This window comes from Salvelinus alpinus, chromosome 26 (assembly GCF_045679555.1).
Source record: "Salvelinus alpinus chromosome 26, SLU_Salpinus.1, whole genome shotgun sequence".
NCBI classification, from domain to species: domain Eukaryota; kingdom Metazoa; phylum Chordata; class Actinopteri; order Salmoniformes; family Salmonidae; genus Salvelinus; species Salvelinus alpinus.
The window spans coordinates 44,170,381-44,184,470 of record NC_092111.1 but is presented as its reverse complement, the minus strand read 5'-3'; the positions used below and the strand labels follow the sequence as shown (position 1 = coordinate 44,184,470).

Here is a 14,090-nt window from a genome sequence, read left to right as displayed (position 1 = left end):
GTGTCCTACCTATACAGGTGTGTCTCTGTGTCCTACCTATACAGGTGTGTCTGTGTGTCCTACCTGTACAGGTGTGTCTCTGTGTCCTACCTATACAGGTGTGTCTCTGTGTCCTACCTATACAGGTGTGTCTGTGTGTCCTACCTATACAGGTGTGTCTGTGTGTCCTACCTATACAGGTGTGTCTCCATGTCCTACCTATACAGGTGTGTCTGTGTGTCCTACCTATACAGGTGTGTCTGTGTGTCCTACCTATACAGGTGTGTCTCCATGTCCTACCTATACAGGTGTGTCTCTGTGTCCTACCTATACAGGTGTGTCTCTGTGTTCTACCTATACAGGTGTGTCTCTGTGTCCTACCTATACAGGTGTGTCTCTGTGTTCTACCTATACAGGAGTGTCTCTGTGTCCTACCTATACAGGTGTGTCTCTGTGTTCTCCCTTTACAGGTGTGTCTGTGTGTCCTACCTATACAGGTGTGTCTGTTTTTCCTACCTATACAGGTGTGTCTGTGTGTCCTACCTATACAGGTGTGTCTGTGTGTCCTACCTATGCAGGTGTGTCTGTGTGTCCTACCTATACAGGTGTGTCTCCATGTCCTACCTATACAGGTGTGTCTGTGTGTCCTACCTATGCAGGTGTGTCTCTGTGTCCTACCTATACAGGTGTGTCTCTGTGTCCTACCTATACAGGTGTGTCTCTGTGTTCTACCTATACAGGTGTGTCTGTGTGTCCTACCTATACAGGTGTGTCTGTGTGTCCTACCTATGTAGGTGTGTCTGTGTGTCCTACCTACACAGGTGTGTCTGTGTGTCCTACCTATACAGGTGTGTCTGTGTGTCCTACCTATGCAGGTGTGTCTGTGTGTCCTACCTATACAGGTGTGTCTGTGTGTCCTACCTATGCAGGTGTGTCTGTGTGTCCTACCTATACAGGTGTGTCTGTGTGTCCTACCTATACAGGTGTGTCTCTGTGTCCTACCTATACAGGTGTGTCTCTGTGTTCTACCTATACAGGTGTGTCTCTGTGTTCTACCTATACAGGTGTGTCTCCATGTCCTACCTATACAGGTGTGTCTGTGTGTCCTACCTATACAGGTGTGTCTGTGTGTCCTACCTATGCAGGTGTGTCTGTGTGTCCTACCTATACAGGTGTGTCTGTGTGTCCTACCTATGCAGGTGTGTCTGTGTGTCCTACCTATACAGGTGTGTCTGTGTGTCCTACCTATACAGGTGTGTCTCTGTGTCCTACCTATACAGGTGTGTCTCTGTGTCCTACCTGTACAGGTGTGTCTGTGTGTCCTACCTATACAGGTGTGTCTGTGTGTCCTACCTATACAGGTGTGTCTGTGTGTCCAATCTATACAGGTGTGTCTGTGTGTCCTACCTATACAGGTGTGTCTGTGTGTCCTACCTATACAGGTGTGTCTCTGTGACCTACCTATACAGGTGTGTCTCTGTGTCCTACCTATACAGGTGTGTCTGTGTGTACTACCTGTACAGGTGTGTCTCTGTGTCCTACCTATACAGGTGTGTCTCTGTGTCCTACCTATACAGGTGTGTCTGTGTGTCCTACCTATACAGGTGTGTCTGTGTGTCCTACCTATACAGGTGTGTCTCCATGTCCTACCTATACAGGTGTGTCTGTGTGTCCTACCTATACAGGTGTGTCTGTGTGTCCTACCTATACAGGTGTGTCTCCATGTCCTACCTATACAGGTGTGTCTCTGTGTCCTACCTATACAGGTGTGTCTCTGTGTTCTACCTATACAGGTGTGTCTCTGTGTCCTACCTATACAGGTGTGTCTCTGTGTTCTACCTATACAGGTGTGTCTCTGTGTCCTACCTATACAGGTGTGTCTCTGTGTTCTACCTATACAGGTGTGTCTCTGTGTCCTACCTATACATGTGTGTCTCTGTGTTCTACCTATACAGGTGTGTCTGTGTGTCCTACCTATACAGGTGTGTCTGTGTTTCCTACCTATACAGGTGTGTCTGTGTGTCCTACCTATACAGGTGTGTCTGTGTGTCCTACCTATGCAGGTGTGTCTGTGTGTCCTACCTATACAGGTGTGTCTCCATGTCCTACCTATACAGGTGTGTCTGTGTGTCCTACCTATACAGGTGTGTCTGTGTGTCCTACCTATACAGGTGTGTCTGTGTGTCCTACCTATACAGGTGTGTCTGTGTGTCCTACCTATACAGGTGTGTCTGTGTGTCCTACCTATGCAGGTGTGTCTCTGTGTCCTACCTATACAGGTGTGTCTCTGTGTCCTACCTGTACAGGTGTGTCTCTGTGTCCTACCTATACAGGTGTGTCTCTGTGTCCTACCTGTACAGGTGTGTCTGTGTGTACTACCTGTACAGGTGTGTCTCTGTGTCCTACCTATACAGGTGTGTCTCTGTGTCCTACCTATACAGGTGTGTCTGTGTGTCCTACCTATACAGGTGTGTCTGTGTGTCCTACCTATACAGGTGTGTCTCCATGTCCTACCTATACAGGTGTGTCTCTGTGTCCTACCTATACAGGTGTGTCTCTGTGTCCTACCTATACAGGTGTGTCTCCATGTCCTACCTATACATGTGTGTCTCCATGTCCTACCAATACAGGTGTGTCTCTGTGTCCTACCTATACAGGTGTGTCTCTGTGTCCTACCTATACATGTGTGTCTCCATGTCCTACCTATACAGGTGTGTCTCTGTGTCCTACCTATACAGGTGTGTCTCTGTGTCCTACCTATACAGGTGTGTCTCTGTGTCCTACCTATACATGTGCGTCGCCATGTCCTACCTATACATGTGTGTCTCCATGTCCTACCTATACAGGTGTGTCTGTGTGTCCTACCTATACATGTGTGTCTCCATGTCCTACCTATACAGGTGTGTCTCTGTGTCCTACCTATACAGGTGTGTCTCTGTGTCCTACCTATACAGGTGTGTCTCCATGTCCTACCTATACATGTGTGTCTCCATGTCCTACCTATACAGGTGTGTCTGTGTGTCCTACCTATACAGGTGTGTCTGTGTGTCCTACCTATACAGGTGTGTCTGTGTGTCCTACCTATACAGGTGTGTCTCCATGTCCTACCTATACAGGTGTGTCTCCATGTTCTACCTATACAGGTGTGTCTCTGTGTCCTACCTATACAGGTGTGTCTGTGTGTTCTACCTATACAGGTGTGTCTGTGTGTCCTACCTATACAGGTGTGTATGTGTGTCCTACCTATACAGGTGTGTGTCCTACCTATACAGGTGTGTCTCTGTGTTCTACCTATACAGGTGTGTCTCTGTGTCCTACCTATACAGGTGTGTCTGTGTGTTCTACCTATACAGGTGTGTCTGTGTGTCCTACCTATACAGGTGTGTCTGTGTGTCCTACCTATACAGGTGTGTGTCCTACCTATACAGGTGTGTCTCTGTGTTCTACCTATACAGGTGTGTCTCTGTGTTCTACCTATACAGGTGTGTCTCTGTGTCCTACCTATACAGGTGTGTCTCTGTGTTCTACCTATACAGGTGTGTCTGTGTGTCCTACCTATACAGGTGTGTCTGTGTTTCCTACCTATACAGGTGTGTCTGTGTGTCCTACCTATACAGGTGTGTCTCTGTGTCCTACCTATACAGGTGTGTCTGTGTGTCCTACCTATACAGGTTTGTCTGTGTGTCCTACCTATACAGGTGTGTCTGTGTGTCCTACCTGTACAGGTGTGTCTGTGTGTCCAATCTATACAGGTGTGTCTGTGTGTCCTACCTATACAGGTGTGTCTGTGTGTCCTACCTATACAGGTATGTCTGTGTGTCCTACCTATACAGGTGTGTCTGTGTGTCCTACCTATACAGGTGTGTCTGTGTGTCCTACCTATACAGGTGTGTCTGTGTGTCCTACCTATACAGGTGTGTCTGTGTGTCCTACCTATACAGGTGTGTCTGTGTGTCCTACCTATACAGGTGTGTCTGTGTGTCCTACCTATACAGGTGTGTCTGTGTGTCCTACCTATACAGGTGTGTCTGTGTGTCCTACCTATGCAGGTGTGTCTGTGTGTCCTACCTATACAGGTGTGTCTGTGTGTCCTACCTATACAGGTGTGTCTGTGTGTCCTACCTATACAGGTGTGTCTGTGTGTCCTACCTATACAGGTGTGTCTCCATGTCCTACCTATACAGGTGTGTCTCCATGTTCTACCTATACAGGTGTGTCTCTGTGTCCTACCTATACAGGTGTGTCTGTGTGTTCTACCTATACAGGTGTGTCTGTGTGTCCTACCTATACAGGTGTGTATGTGTGTCCTACCTATACAGGTGTGTGTCCTACCTATACAGGTGTGTCTCTGTGTTCTACCTATACAGGTGTGTCTCTGTGTCCTACCTATACAGGTGTGTCTGTGTGTTCTACCTATACAGGTGTGTCTGTGTGTCCTACCTATACAGGTGTGTCTGTGTGTCCTACCTATACAGGTGTGTGTCCTACCTATACAGGTGTGTCTCTGTGTTCTACCTATACAGGTGTGTCTCTGTGTTCTACCTATACAGGTGTGTCTCTGTGTCCTACCTATACAGGTGTGTCTCTGTGTTCTACCTATACAGGTGTGTCTGTGTGTCCTACCTATACAGGTGTGTCTGTGTTTCCTACCTATACAGGTGTGTCTGTGTGTCCTACCTATACAGGTGTGTCTCTGTGTCCTACCTATACAGGTGTGTCTGTGTGTCCTACCTATACAGGTGTGTCTGTGTGTCCTACCTATACAGGTGTGTCTGTGTGTCCTACCTGTACAGGTGTGTCTGTGTGTCCAATCTATACAGGTGTGTCTGTGTGTCCTACCTATACAGGTGTGTCTGTGTGTCCTACCTATACAGGTATGTCTGTGTGTCCTACCTATACAGGTGTGTCTGTGTGTCCTACCTATACAGGTGTGTCTGTGTGTCCTACCTATACAGGTGTGTCTGTGTGTCCTACCTATACAGGTGTGTCTGTGTGTCCTACCTATACAGGTGTGTCTGTGTGTCCTACCTATACAGGTGTGTCTGTGTGTCCTACCTATACAGGTGTGTCTGTGTGTCCTACCTATACAGGTGTGTCTGTGTGTCCTACCTATGCAGGTGTGTCTGTGTGTCCTACCTATACAGGTGTGTCTGTGTGTCCTACCTATACAGGTGTGTCTGTGTGTCCTACCTATGCAGGTGTGTCTCTGTGTCCTACCTATACAGGTGTGTCTCTGTGTCCTACCTGTACAGGTGTGTCTCTGTGTCCTACCTATACAGGTGTGTCTCTGTGTCCTACCTGTACAGGTGTGTCTCTGTGTCCTACCTGTACAGGTGTGTCTCTGTGTCCTACCTATACAGGTGTGTCTCTGTGTCCTACCTGTACAGGTGTGTCTCTGTGTCCTACCTGTACAGGTGTGTCTCTGTGTCCTACCTGTACAGGTGTGTCTCTGTGTCCTACCTATACAGGTGTGTCTCTGTGTCCTACCTGTACAGGTGTGTCTCCGTGTCCTACCTATACAGCTGGGTACCGAGGAGTTCCAGTTAGCCAGGGCGTTGGGGACAGTCAGACACTCTATGGCGGGTGATCCCTCTAATACGTATCCAGGGGAACACTCAAAGCGGATCACGGCTCCCACAGCAAAGCTGTTCCCCATCCTCCTCCCGTTCCTGGGCTCTGGGACTGAAGTACACTGGGTGGCGCTGGTCCTCGGCACCGCTGTCGAGGAAGAGAAGGAGAGCGTTGTCTGGGCAATGTAGCTTTACCAAGTACTGATTATCTAGGAGCCTGAGAGCCTATAGTTAACCCTGTAGCACAGTTAACCCTCAAAGTTAGAGATCTGTAGTTAACACTGTAGCACAGTTAACCCTCATAGTTAGAGATCTGTAGTTAACACTGTAGCACAGTTAAAACGCATAGTTAGAGATCTATAGTTAACTCTATAGCACAGTTAAACCTCATAGTTAGAGACCTGTAGTTAACCCTGTAGCACAGTTAAACCTCATAGTTAGAGACCTGTAGTTAACCCTGTACCACAGTTAACCCTCATAGTTAGAGACCTGTAGTTAACCCTGTAGCACAGTTAAACCTCATAGTTAGAGACCTGTAGTTAACCCTGTAGCACAGTTAAACCTCATAGTTAGAGATCTATAGTTAACTCTATAGCACAGTTAAACCTCATAGTTAGAGACCTGTAGTTAACCCTGTAGCACAGTTAAACCTCATAGTTAGAGATCTATAGTTAACTCTATAGCACAGTTAACCCTCATAGTTAGAGATCTATAGTTAACCCTGTACCACAGTTAAACCTCATAGTTAGAGACCTGTAGTTAACCCTGTAGCACAGTTAACCCTCATAGTTAGAGATCTATAGTTAACTCTATAGCACAGTTAACCCTCATAGTTAGAGATCTATAGTTAACTCTATACCACAGCCCTCATAGTTAGAGATCTATAGTTAACCCTGTAGCACAGTTAACCCTCATAGTTAGAGATCTATAGTTAACCCTGTAGCACAGTTAAACCTCATAGTTAGAGACCCGTAGTTAACTCTGTAGCACAGTTAACCCTCATAGTTAGAGATCTATAGTTAACTCTATAGCACAGTTAACCCTCATAGTTAGAGATCTATAGTTAACCCTGTAGCACAGTTAACCCTCATAGTTAGAGATCTATAGTTAACCCTGTAGCACAGTTAACCCTCATAGTTAGAGATCTATAGTTAACCCTGTAGCACAGTTAAACCTCATAGTTAGAGACCCGTAGTTAACTCTGTAGCACAGTTAAACCTCATAGTTAGAGACCCGTAGTTAACCCTGTAGCACAGTTAACCCTCATAGTTAGAGATCTATAGTTAACTCTATACCACAGCTCTCATAGTTAGAGATCTATAGTTAACCCTGTAGCACAGTTAACCCTCATAGTTAGAGATCTATAGTTAACCCTGTAGCACAGTTAAACCTCATAGTTAGAGACCCGTAGTTAACTCTGTAGCACAGTTAACCTTCATAGTTAGAGATCTATAGTTAACTCTATAGCACAGTTAACCCTCATAGTTAGAGATCTATAGTTAACCCTGTAGCACAGTTAACCCTCATAGTTAGAGATCTATAGTTAACCCTGTAGCACAGTTAACCCTCATAGTTAGAGATCTATAGTTAACCCTGTAGCACAGTTAAACCTCATAGTTAGAGACCCGTAGTTAACTCTGTAGCACAGTTAAACCTCATAGTTAGAGACCCGTAGTTAACCCTGTAGCACAGTTAACCCTCATAGTTAGAGATCTATAGTTAACTCTATAGCACAGTTAACCCTCATAGTTAGAGATCTATAGTTTACTCTATACCACAGCCCTCATAGTTAGAGATCTATAGTTAACCCTGTAGCACAGTTAACCCTCATAGTTATAGATCTATAGTTAACCCTGTAGCACAGTTAAACCTCATAGTTAGAGACCCGTAGTTAACCCTGTAGCACAGTTAACCCTCATAGTTAGAGATCTATAGTTAACTCTATAGCACAGTTAACCCTCATAGTTAGAGATCTATAGTTAACCCTGTAGCACAGTTAACCCTCATAGTTAGAGATCTATAGTTAACCCTGTAGCACAGTTAACCCTCATAGTTAGAGATCTATAGTTAACCCTGTACCACAGTTAAACCTCATAGTTAGAGACCTGTAGTTAACCCTGTAGCACAGTTAACCCTCATAGTTAGAGATCTATAGTTAACTCTATAGCACAGTTAACCCTCATAGTTAGAGATCTATAGTTAACTCTATACCACAGCTCTCATAGTTAGAGATCTATAGTTAACCCTGTAGCACAGTTAACCCTCATAGTTAGAGATCTATAGTTAACCCTGTAGCACAGTTAAACCTCATAGTTAGAGACCCGTAGTTAACTCTGTAGCACAGTTAACCCTCATAGTTAGAGATCTATAGTTAACCCTGTACCACAGTTAAACCTCATAGTTAGAGACCTGTAGTTAACCCTGTAGCACAGTTAACCCTCATAGTTAGAGATCTATAGTTAACTCTATAGCACAGTTAACCCTCATAGTTAGAGATCTATAGTTAACTCTATACCACAGCCCTCATAGTTAGAGATCTATAGTTAACCCTGTAGCACAGTTAACCCTCATAGTTAGAGATCTATAGTTAACCCTGTAGCACAGTTAAACCTCATAGTTAGAGACCCGTAGTTAACTCTGTAGCACAGTTAACCCTCATAGTTAGAGATCTATAGTTAACTCTATAGCACAGTTAACCCTCATAGTTAGAGATCTATAGTTAACCCTGTAGCACAGTTAACCCTCATAGTTAGAGATCTATAGTTAACCCTGTAGCACAGTTAACCCTCATAGTTAGAGATCTATAGTTAACCCTGTAGCACAGTTAAACCTCATAGTTAGAGACCCGTAGTTAACTCTGTAGCACAGTTAAACCTCATAGTTAGAGACCCGTAGTTAACCCTGTAGCACAGTTAACCCTCATAGTTAGAGATCTATAGTTAACTCTATAGCACAGTTAACCCTCATAGTTAGAGATCTATAGTTAACCCTGTACCACAGTTAAACCTCATAGTTAGAGACCTGTAGTTAACCCTGTAGCACAGTTAACCCTCATAGTTAGAGATCTATAGTTAACTCTATAGCACAGTTAACCCTCATAGTTAGAGATCTATAGTTAACTCTATACCACAGCTCTCATAGTTAGAGATCTATAGTTAACCCTGTAGCACAGTTAACCCTCATAGTTAGAGATCTATAGTTAACCCTGTAGCACAGTTAAACCTCATAGTTAGAGACCCGTAGTTAACTCTGTAGCACAGTTAACCTTCATAGTTAGAGATCTATAGTTAACTCTATAGCACAGTTAACCCTCATAGTTAGAGATCTATAGTTAACCCTGTAGCACAGTTAACCCTCATAGTTAGAGATCTATAGTTAACCCTGTAGCACAGTTAACCCTCATAGTTAGAGATCTATAGTTAACCCTGTAGCACAGTTAAACCTCATAGTTAGAGACCCGTAGTTAACTCTGTAGCACAGTTAAACCTCATAGTTAGAGACCCGTAGTTAACCCTGTAGCACAGTTAACCCTCATAGTTAGAGATCTATAGTTAACTCTATAGCACAGTTAACCCTCATAGTTAGAGATCTATAGTTTACTCTATACCACAGCCCTCATAGTTAGAGATCTATAGTTAACCCTGTAGCACAGTTAACCCTCATAGTTATAGATCTATAGTTAACCCTGTAGCACAGTTAAACCTCATAGTTAGAGACCCGTAGTTAACCCTGTAGCACAGTTAACCCTCATAGTTAGAGATCTATAGTTAACTCTATAGCACAGTTAACCCTCATAGTTAGAGATCTATAGTTAACCCTGTAGCACAGTTAACCCTCATAGTTAGAGATCTATAGTTAACCCTGTAGCACAGTTAACCCTCATAGTTAGAGATCTATAGTTAACCCTGTAGCACAGTTAAACCTCATAGTTAGAGACCCGTAGTTAACTCTGTAGCACAGTTAACCCTCATAGTTAGAGATCTATAGTTAACTCTATAGCACAGTTAACCCTCATAGTTAGAGATCTATAGTTAACCCTGTAGCACAGTTAACCCTCATAGTTAGAGATCTATAGTTAACCCTGTAGCACAGTTAACCCTCATAGTTAGAGATCTATAGTTAACCCTGTAGCACAGTTAAACCTTATAGAAACTATATTTAAGGACACGGCACATACAAACACACACTTGAAGGCACGCACACGCGCTTGCACACACACAAACGTATACACACACACACACACACACACACACACACACACACACACACACACACACACACACACACACACACACACACACACACACACACACACACACACACACACACACACACACACACACAGACACACACAAACACATAGAAACGTGGTAGAGGATTGGTACCGTGCTAAGGTACTCCTGTGCCTAAAAGCTCAGTCATCCATTATGTAGAGTAACAGGCCTGTTAGAACAGGCTGAGAGGGAAGCACAAAGGTACAGAGAGGAGAGAGATGTACTCCAGTGTGTGTGTGTGTGTGTGTGTGTGTGTGTGTGTGTGTGTGTGTGTGTGTGTGTGTGTGTGTGTGTGTGTGTGTGTGTGTGTGTGTGTGTGTGTGTGTGTGTGTGTGTGTGTGTGTGTGTGTGTGTGTGTGTGTGTGTCTTACCTTGATACACCAGGTGGAATCCTTTGGAGCTGGATTGGCCTTTGGAGGTGAATCGGATCAGAACCTGATTGGACGTTGCCAACGGCAGCGACTCACCTGAGAAAGAGAGAATGAGACAGGTGAGGGGAGTGAGAGAGGGAAAGGAGAGAGAGGTGAGAGACGAGGAGGGAGAGGAGGAAGAGATGAAGAGGAGTGAGAGAGGAGGAGGAAGAGGAGTGAGAGGAGGAGGTGGAAGAGAGGAGGAGGAAGAGGAGGGAGATAGGAGGAGGAAGAGAGGAGGAGGAAGAGAGGAGGAGGAGGAAGAGAGGAAGAGGAGGAAGAGAGGAGGAGGAAGAGGAGGGAGATAGGAGGAGGAAGAGAGGAGGAGGAAAAGAGGAGGAGGAGGAAGAGGAGGGAGAGAGGAGGAGGAAGAGGAGGGAGAGAGGAGGAGGAAGAGGAGTGAGAGGAGGAGGAGGAAGAGGAGGGAGAGAGGAGGAGGAAGAGGAGGGAGAGAGGAGGGGGACGAGGAGGGAGAGGAGTGAGAAGAGGAGGGCGAGGAAAGAGAGAGGAGGAGGAAGAGGAGGGAGAGAGGAGGAAGAGAGGAGGAGGAAGAGGAGTGAGAGACGAGGAGGAAGAGGATAATGAAGAGGAAGGAGAGAGGGAGGAAGAGGAGTGAGTGACGGAGACAGATAAACCTAGATAAAACACAGGAACAATATGTGTAGGGTAATGAATCCTGAGAAACAGATGCAGCCAGCTAAAATAAAGTAATGACATGTTGGAGAATACTTCATCAATCCGTGGAGGCAAGCTAGTAGTAGCTAGTAGTCACTAGTATTCACTAGTAGTAGCTAGTAGTCACTAGTATTCACTAGTAGTAGCTAGTAGTCACTAGTAGTAGCTAGTAGTCACTAGTATTCACTAGTAGTAGCTAGTAGTCACTAGTATTCACACTAGTAGTCACTAGTAGTAGCTAGTAGTCACTAGTATTCACTAGTAGTAGCTAGTAGTCACTAGTATTCACTAGTAGTAGCTAGTAGTCACTAGTAGTAGCTAGTAGTCACTAGTATTCACTAGTAGTAGCTAGTAGTCACTAGTAGTAGCTAGTAGTCACTAGTATTCACTAGTAGTAGCTAGTAGTCACTAGTAGTAGCTAGTAGTCACTAGTATTCACTAGTAGTAGCTAGTAGTCACTAGTATTCACTAGTAGTAGCTAGTAGTCACTAGTAGTAGCTAGTAGTCACTAGTATTCACTAGTAGTAGCTAGTAGTCACTAGTATTCACTAGTAGTAGCTAGTAGTCACTAGTAGTAGCTAGTAGTCACTAGTATTCACTAGTAGTAGCTAGTAGTCACTAGTATTCACTAGTAGTAGCTAGTAGTCACTAGTAGTAGCTAGTAGTCACTAGTATTCACTAGTAGTAGCTAGTAGTCACTAGTATTCGCTAGTAGTCTTAGTGCTGCCTTTGACACCATCGATCACCACATTCTTTTGGAGAGACTGGAAACCCAAATTGGTCTACACGGACAAGTTCTGGCCTGGTTTAGATCTTACCTGTCGGAAAGATATCAGTTTGTCTCTGTGAATGGTCTGTCCTCTGACAAATCAACTGTACATTTCGGTGTTCCTCAAGGTTCCGTTTTAGGACCACTATTGTTTTCACTATATATTTTACCTCTTGGTGATGTTATTCGAAAACATAATGTTAACTTTCACTGCTATGCGGATGACACACAGCTGTACATTTCAATGAAACATGGTGAAGCCCCAAAATTGCCCTCGCTAGAAGCCTGTGTTTCAGACATAAGGAAGTGGATGGCTGAAAACTTTCTACTTTTAAACTCGGACAAAACAGAGATGCTTGTTCTAGGTCCCAAGAAACAAAGAGATCTTCTGTTAAATCTGACAATTCATCTTGATGGTTGTAAAGTCGTCTCAAATAAAACTGTGAAGGACCTCGGCGTTACTCTTGACCCTGATCTCTCTTTTGACGAACATATCAAGACTGTTTCAAGGACAGCTTTTTTCCATCTACGTAACATTGCAAAAATCAGAAATTTTCTGTCCAAAAATGATGCAGAAAAATTAATCCATGCATTTGTTACTTCTAGGTTAGACTACTGCAATGCTCTACTTTCCGGCTACCCGGATAAAGCACTAAATAAACTTCAGTTAGTGCTAAATACGGCTGCTAGAATCCTGACTAGAACCAAGAAATTTGATCATATTACTCCAGTGCTAGCTTCCCTACACTGGCTTCCTGTTAAGGCAAGGGCTGATTTCAAGGTTTTACTGTTAACCTATAAAGCGTTACATGGGCTTGCTCCTACCTATCTTTCCGAGTTGGTCCTGCCGTACATACCAATACATACGCTACGGTCACAAGACGCAGGCCTCCTAATTGTCCCTAGAATTTCTAAGCAAACAGCGGGAGGCAGGGCTTTCTCCTATAGATCTCCATTTTTATGGAACAGTCTGCCTACCCATGTGAGAGACGCAGACTCGGTCTCAACCTTTAAGTCTTTACTGAAGACTTATCTCTTCAGTAGGTCATATGATTGAGTGTAGCCTGGCCCAGGAGTGTGAAGGTGAACGGAAAGGCTCTGGAGCAACGAACCGCCCTTGCTGTCTCTGCCAGGCCGGTTCCCCTCTCTCCACTGGGATTCTCTGCCTCTAACCCTGTTACAGGGGCTGAGTCACTGGCTTGCTGGTGCTCTTTCATGCCGTCCCTAGGAGGGGTGCGTCACTTGAGTGGGTTGAGTTACTGACGTGATCTTCCTGTCTGGGTTGGCGCCCCCCCTTGGTTTGTGCTGTGGTGGAGACCTTTGTGGGCTATACTCGGCCTTGTCTCAGGATTGTAGGTTGGTGGTTGAGGATTTCCCTCTAGTGGTGCGGGGGCTGTGCTTTGGCAAAGTGGGTGGGGTTATATCCTTCCTATTTGGCCCTGTCCGGGGGTTTCTTCGGATGGGGCCACAGTGTCTCCTGACCGCTCCTGTCTCAGCCTCCAGTATTTATGCTGCAGTAGTTTGTGTCGGGGGGCTAGGGTCAGTTACATGGGCTTGCTTCTCCTGTCTTATCCAGTGTCCTGTGTGAATTTAAGTATGCTCTGTCTAATTCTCTCGTTCTCTCTTTCTCTCGGAGGACCTGAGCCCTAGGACCATACGTCGGGACTACCGGCCGTGGTGACTCCTTGCTGTCCCCAGTCCGCCTGGCCTTGCTGCTATTCCAGTTTCAACTGTTCTGCCTGCGGTCATGGAACCCCTACCTGTCCCAGACCTGCTGTTTTCAACTCTTAATGATCGGCTATGAAAAGCCAACTGAGATTTATTCCTGATTATTATTTGACCATGCTTGTCATTTATGGAAATTTTGAAAATCTTGGCTCTCTCTAATTTTCTCCTTCTCTCTTTCTTTCTCTCGGAGGACCTGGGCCCTAGGACCATGCGTCGGGACTGCCGCCCGTGGTGACTCCTTGCTGTCCCCAGTCCGCCTGGCCTTGCTGCTATTCCAGTTTCAGCTGTTCTGCCTGCGGTTATGGAACCGCCACCTGTCCCAGACCTGTTGTTTTTCAACTCTTGATGATCGGCTATGAAAAGCCAACTGAAAATTATTCATGATTATTATTTGACCATGCTTGTCACTTATGAACATTTTTGAACATCTTGGCATAGTTCTGTTATAATCTCCACCCGGCACAGCCAGAAGAGGACTGGCCACCCCTCATAGCCTGGTTCCTCTCTAGGTTTCTTCCTAGGTTTTGGCCTTTCTAGGGAGTTTTTTTCCTAGCCACCGTGCTTCTACACCTGCATTACTAGCTGTTTGGGGTTTTAGGCTGGGTGTCTGTACAGCACTTCGAGATATTACCTGATGTACGAAGGGCTATATAAAATAAAATTGATTGATTGATTGATAGTCACT

The 14,090-nt window shown here is 45.0% G+C and overlaps 1 protein-coding gene across 1 annotated transcript in view; it reads right to left on the bottom strand.

Moving 5' to 3' along the window:
- Positions 1 to 14,090, bottom strand: part of LOC139555342 (CUB and sushi domain-containing protein 2-like) — a 993,500-nt gene that overhangs the window by 289,985 nt on the left and 689,425 nt on the right. Inside the window, exons 35-36 of the mRNA XM_071369058.1 lie at positions 10,195 to 10,290; positions 5,494 to 5,697 (exon numbers count right to left, since the gene is read on the bottom strand). Of these exons, the coding sequence (XP_071225159.1) occupies positions 5,494 to 5,697; positions 10,195 to 10,290 (300 nt within the window). The remainder of the gene's footprint in view (positions 1 to 5,493; positions 5,698 to 10,194; positions 10,291 to 14,090) is intronic.